Raw genomic sequence first — 6,727 nt, forward strand, 5'->3', positions numbered from 1 at the left:
TCATTTGCAATACAAATATCTGACAAAGGAATAGAATATAAAAATAACTGCCACAAATCAATAAGGAAAAGCCAGCATCTGATGAAAAATAGGCAAAAAAATTGAATAGATCCAAGGAGATATCCAAATAATCCACAAAAATATGAAAAGATGCTCAATTTCTTTAGTAACCAGGGAAACACAAAACAAACCATAATGGTATACCAGTGCATAACAACCAGAATGACTAAAATGAAAAAGACAATGCCAAATGTTAGCAATGATGTGAAGCAAATAGAACTTTCCACACATTGCTAATGAGAGTGTACAGTGGTGGAACCACTTTGGGTAACTGCTGGACAGTATCTGCAAAAACTGAACATACACATCCCAATAATCCAGTAATCCCACTTTTTGATAGATACCCAAGAGAAACGTACACCTGTATTCACCAAAAATCATTTGCAAATATGTTTACGGCAGCACTATTAATAATGGTCCAACAGTGGAAACAACCCATGTCATTCAACAGAATGGATGAATAAATTACAGTATATTTATATAAAAGAACACTATTCAGTAATTGGAATAAATGAATTATATCTACAGGCAACAACATGGATAAATTTTACAAACATAGTGTTAAGAGAAAGAAGCCAGACATGAAAAAATACCTTCTCTACAATTCCATTTATATGAAGTTTGAAAACAGGCAAAATTAATCTAAGGTGTTAGAAACTGGGAGCGTGATTACCCTTGGTAAGGGGCAGGGGCTGTTTGTAAAAAGAAATTAATTTATCAAATATCCTATTACAAATACACATTATTTGAGTTACCTTTGCATTTGTTAAAAATGATCATGGTATTTCAAGCGGGAAAAATGAATAACAAAATAGTAAAAACACAAAATTATTGCCCAAGACATGAATTCAGCTCAGACTGCCAATCTTTCCAACTCTAAAGTCTGCATGAAACACATCTAAATTTTGCAAAACTCATAATTCTCTTTCTGAGGCCTTCACTATATTCGCTTTTAAGAAGAAATGATGTCATGTCTACATGTCTTTATTTGAAAAACTATTTTTAAAAAAAGGTGAAAAAATTACTTTGAAGTAAACCAAATGTAGGCAGCTGCTTTCTCAATCAAACTTTATATTACCAGTCTAACTTTGAACACCTACAGTGTTGTTTCTCAAAGTCCAGTGTACAGAACTTCTGCACCACTACCTCTCTTGGAATCTACTGCCACAACTATTTAACATGGGGATAACAATAGTAACTACCTCACAGAATTATTGTAAAGATTAAATGAGATAAAAATGCATTATCTTGGAACACAGGAACTGCTCAGTAGATGCTAGCATTTAATACTAACACTCAATTTATATTAGTACCATTATTAGAATAACCTGATGCGTTTGTTAAATTACTATTAATTTCTGAGCTCACCCCCAGACCACTGAAGCTGAGTCATTGGTTGGGCCTGGAAATCTGCACTTTAGCTACTACCATTTGGCTCATTCTCTCTGCACAAATTTGAGAATCACTGTCCAGAGATTAGGGCTTACTTATTTGTTCCTCACAGTTCCGATATAGGGATCTGCACACAATGAATGCTTATTGACAGGCTGGCTTATGTTCAATATTGCCAGACTGATATGACATAAATTATTAAAGAATCTGGAATTTATTATAGATTTGTGCAGTATAAGGGAATAGATTCTTACATTTTGACTCCAGCAAAATATAAAGGGAGGATTGTTTTGTTAATAGTATCAAAAGTAGTTCCAGCTTCAATCACTTAAAACTCTTTCTTTATAAATGTGAAGATATTTGAATTCTATCATATTCCACATAACCTATTCTTTCCCTTAATATAATTCAGTCCATTTACATTTTTATTGCTTTTTTTTAACTTTAGAGGATCCAGAAATCATAGATATGTACTCATGGAGAGGACAAATGACCACATTATCTGGGCTTGCATTATGAATATTAGACCCAGAACTAGGCTTCCATAACCACTTTCTTTCTTACATCTGTGTTCATTTAAGGAAGGTTCCAGCAATTTGTCTAAAAGGAGAACTGAAAGTGCAAATGTCTTCAACTGTTTAATTCAAACAGAAATTTAAGTCAAATCACAGTAGTTATTTGAAATTTTTGTCTATAAAACAGTTACACAACTTATTACACTGAACAGAAAATTTTAATAAGGAGAATAAATCTTCTCATGAGATGTTTGCATTGAAAAGACAGGAGAGTCAACCTTTGACAGCAAAGAAAACTGAGGATTTATTTCCACCCTCATGTCTGCTTCATGTATTAACATAAAGATTAAAGGATAAAACCTAGATATTTTATCAGGGCAAGATAATGTTTAGGAACTAAAGAAGAACTTCTTTAGTGAAAAGTCTTAAATGTTCTATTGTGAAAGATAAATTCATACAATTTAGTTATATGTTTTTCAATTACTCTTGGCTATCTGAATAAATCTAAATTCTATAAATTTAGTTTAAGAGGTTCAGGGAACCTTTATGACTCATTTATTTCATAAACCAAATATAAGAGTGTTTGGATTAGACATGAAGAACTTGACGCACAGGCCATCAAATGGACTTATTTTCCAGCCAACAATCTTCTCCTTTATAAATACCAAATGCCCTTGACTTTCTGATGCCACAATTAACCTTTAAAATGACTCTGAAGTACAGTGAGTCTTCTTTACTCTCCCACTGAAGAGAGAAAAGGACTGTTTTTTTTTTCTTTTCTGGCAGTGATGCTAACTTGTGACAGTTTGCTAAGCAGTAGAAATCGTGTATTAAGCAAAAGTCTCTGCAAGACAGAGATTCCTACAAAATAGTCTTTATTTTTCCAATGGATACTGGCTACTCTTATAGGATACAATTCCAAGAACAACTTCACTGAAGCAAGGGTCCCCTGGAACTGAAATCACAAGACTTATACACTGAAACCACTAAGGCTTTTCTTCTACCTCTGTCCAGTGGCAGCTGGACCTCTGCGTCTCCTAGTTTATCTCAGTTCCACAGGCTGAATTTGGACATGCAAATCAGTTATAGTAACCTACATTCTGACAGGATAGAGTAAAAATATGAAAATGAGTGAACACCCTAAGTAGAATATTTAGCTGTTTAGCAAAGCAACGATAATACTAAAAACACTTACTTAAGCATCCTAATAATCTGCTTTTTCTTTATCAGAAAATTCCCAGATGTGTGAGGAGCAGCAGAAAACTTCAGATGAAGTTTAACTCATGCTGAGCACTTACAACTGTTATCTTCTCCCATTTTGAGAACTACCCTGGTAATTACACATTGCCTTCCTTAGTGATCTTGTGAGAGAAAATTACTTATCAAAGACCCAGATAGAGTCACATGTGCACTGGTCAGATTTTACACTGCCTTCCATATGTTTCTTTGGCCCCTCTTCTCTCTGTGATTACCTGTGGCTTTGATTATTCAGTCCTAGATTTAAGAATAAACCAAGAGGGACTTCCCTGGTGGCACAGTGGTTAAGAATCCGCCTACCAACGCAGGGGACACGGGTTCGAGCCCTGGCCCGGGAAGATCCACATGCCCCAGAGCAACTAAGCCCATGTGCCACAACTACTGAGCCTGCGCTCTAGAGCCTGCAAGCCACAACTACTGAGCCCGTGTGCCACAACTAATGAAGCCCGTGTCCCTAGAGCCCATGCTCTGCAACTAGAGAAAGCCTGTGCACAGCAACAAAGACCCAACGCAGCCAAAAATAAATAAATTTATTAAAAAAAAAAAAAGAATAAACCAAGAGTCCAGAAAAAATTTGGTCTGTTTTTCTTATCAATGATGGTGACTGTGAATTCTATTGTGACACCTGAAACAAAATCTGAACATGCTCAAAAGCCAAAATAGATTTAGAAAAGGAGAACACTTCTGGAGACCTCTGGTTGGTAGGTGGGAGTTTACAAGTTCTGATCTCATTTTAAAACTCTGAGTAACTCTTATTACTCAGAGTTTTATTACTTATTACTCAGAGTTTTATTACTTATTACTGAGAGTAAGGAAAATGAGACTAAACTAGTGATGAGACTTTCAAGATCATCAAGAGGACATCCATTTTAATTCCCACCGCAACTAAATGCATTTGATCCATTCATTCATTCACTCATTCATACATTTAGCTCCCCATATCTTCTGCAACTCCAGTAAGTTAGGAGCTGGATCATAATTAAGTGCTTAATATATCTCCAAGGAATAAATATATGAAGCAGTAACACTTACTTTCCAGTAATGAACTGACTCCTGGACGGTGTGCAAATAGGCTGGACATAGTAGTTCTCCAGTTTAACTCCTTCGGCTGCAAGCTTGTCAAGAGTGGGAGTCTTTATCTCCGATCCGTGGTAACCCACATCTCTAAATCCCTGATCATCCGCTAGGATGAAAATGAGATGGGGCTGGGAGATGGTAGTTATGCTGGGCTCCGGTCTCTCTCCAGTTTGAGGTCGCAAAGCCCCTTCCTCTTCCTCCTCCAAGCCCTGGCCCCAGGACAGGTAACCGTAGGTGAGGAGGCTGAGGACCCAGAAGCCTGCCAGCGCCCCCATGGCTAGCATCTTTCCGGGCCAGACCCAGGCCTGCGAAGGAAGTGGCGGAGGCGGAGGTCCCGCGCAGCCCCTGGGGGCCATTCACTCTGGTCCCAGCTGAAACTCCAAGGCAGAACAACGCACCGCGCGCCGCCGCTGGCGCACACATGCACGCAGGAGGGGTAGAACCAACAGGCGGTGGAGGTGGAGGGTCTCCACCTGGAAGGGAGTCCGTGCTCCTCTCAGCTGTCAACACGTCCAACAACTTTAATCTTCTACACGTGGTGGCTTAGGGGATGGGACGTGTGGGAGAACAAGGACTCGCTTTTCTCCATCAAATCGCACTTTCTCCTCCTCGCTCCCCAAAGTAGCTTCCACACAAAAAGTTAATGCCTCCACCCAAAAGTTCTCAAGAGAAAAAAAAAAAAAAAAAAAAATCAAGTAAGGAATTGATAATCACCTTGGGCAGGAACTTTTCGTGGCCAGAACTTTTCGCCCTCGAGGCGGAGGAGTGAGGTTCTCTGGCAGGCGCGCGCACGGATGGTTGCGAGGTCGACCGTAGGTCCGGCAGTCCCGTCACCTGGAAAGACCTGGGGAGTGGAACCGCCGAAAAAGAGCTCTAACCCATGCAGATAACAAGCAGCATGCAGTGAACCGGCCTCCGAATCACTCTCTCCACTTTTCCAGAGCTATTTCTCTCGGTCTTCTCCGAGGCGTTTCCCAATCTCCCCGACACTCACCAGGCGGCGAAATGACAAAAACAGTCCGCTTTCTTTACTGATCTCCCTCCACCGCTGACCACCTCTTCTCCGCAGGAACTTCGAGCAGCGGTTCCTTCTCTCCGCTGCTGGAGCGCACGGGGACCGAAGTGGGTCCCTGACCCCGTGCACGCTCCACGCCAAGCCCACTTGGTCTCCGCGGGGTTGGTGGCCCGGCGGCGGCGCCGCAAGCTGCGTGCGTTTTGTCAGAAAACTTACTTAGTTTTGGCACTCGGAGTTCTTTGCTGCCTCCACCCTCTTTTCTCTCCAGTGAATCACAGAACGGTGCTCTCTGCTTTAGCTCCCCCAGGAAGAGGGGGAGGGGTAAAGCCGGTTTAGAGGTTCGATCTTTTTCCTTTTCGGGAGGAGGAGGGAGAAGGGAGGGGAGGTTTTGCCGGAGAGAGAGCTGCCCGCTGCTTGAGCCCTGCTGGATCCAGGGGGCTCCGCCTGGGCTACCGCTTCCCTGGGTCTCGAGGACTGCCCTCCATCCTCCGGAGAGGGGGAAAACGGCGGCGGGAACGGGGAAGGGTGAAGTGGGCGCTTCTCCTCACGGGTCTGCAAATCAAGAGCCCGCTCTCCCATTCCGAATGCTGTGCATGCAAACTTTTTCTAGCTTCTGGAGAGAGTGAGAGAGGAAGAGCGGGAGAAACAACAAATTCCGTAGATAACACTCCTTCCTTCCTCTTCTGGTTTTCCTTTTCTAGTCTCTCTCTCCTCCCCCCAATTTTTCCTACTTCTTTTATTCCCGCCTCCTTTTTTTTTTTTTTTTTTTTAACAGTCTCGACTACAAGTGAAGTTGAATTCCCTTTCCCTATTGCTGGCCTTTACAGCCTGACTTCCTCATTAGCGTCTCTCTACACGAAGATACTGAAATCGCCTTCTCCTTACATTTCCACAAACTTACCCATAGCGTGTGTGTCTCCAGCCAAGAACATGGGGAGGAAGAGGAGTTACACATTTCACCCTCAGGAACCACGAGGCCGGTCTGCACTCCTGCAGTACAGAAACCACCATTTCCCATCTAGAAATTCGGGGAACTTTGTCCCCCCCCCCCTTTTTTTTATAACTATGTGGAGTAAAGCAAAAGCTTGTCCTGATTGTGAAGATATGCCTGCTTTTACTAGAGTCCTGTTTTTAAATCCCTGCTCAAAGACAGGAATGGGATTTATAGTATCTGTAGGGGGAAGCAATTAATGCCAAGAGCCACTGAGACATGCTTTCCCCCCTCCCCAAATTCATTCAGTAGTTATTTATTGAGCACCTACTATGTGCTGGCACATAAAATGTCAGATTCTCCCAATTGCCTAGGTATAAATCTAAGTTTCATTTAGCCATTTACTTATTTTTATTTATCTACTTATTTATTTTATTGACGTATAGTTGATTTACAATGTTATATTCTGTCCTGTTGCTA

At 41.4% G+C, this 6,727-nt stretch overlaps 1 protein-coding gene across 1 annotated transcript in view; it reads right to left on the reverse strand.

Moving 5' to 3' along the window:
• ARSJ (arylsulfatase family member J) overlaps window positions 1-6,017 on the reverse strand; it is a 64,146-nt gene extending 58,129 nt beyond the window's left edge. Inside the window, exons 1-2 of the mRNA XM_068543351.1 lie at window positions 5,296-6,017; window positions 4,257-5,145 (exon numbers count right to left, since the gene is read on the reverse strand). Coding sequence (XP_068399452.1) covers window positions 4,257-4,657 — 401 coding nt within the window. The 5' untranslated portion in view covers window positions 4,658-5,145; window positions 5,296-6,017. The remainder of the gene's footprint in view (window positions 1-4,256; window positions 5,146-5,295) is intronic.
• Between the last annotated feature and the right edge of the window lie 710 nt (window positions 6,018-6,727).

This window comes from Eschrichtius robustus, chromosome 4 (assembly GCF_028021215.1).
Source record: "Eschrichtius robustus isolate mEscRob2 chromosome 4, mEscRob2.pri, whole genome shotgun sequence".
Taxonomy (NCBI): Eukaryota; Metazoa; Chordata; class Mammalia; order Artiodactyla; family Eschrichtiidae; genus Eschrichtius; species Eschrichtius robustus.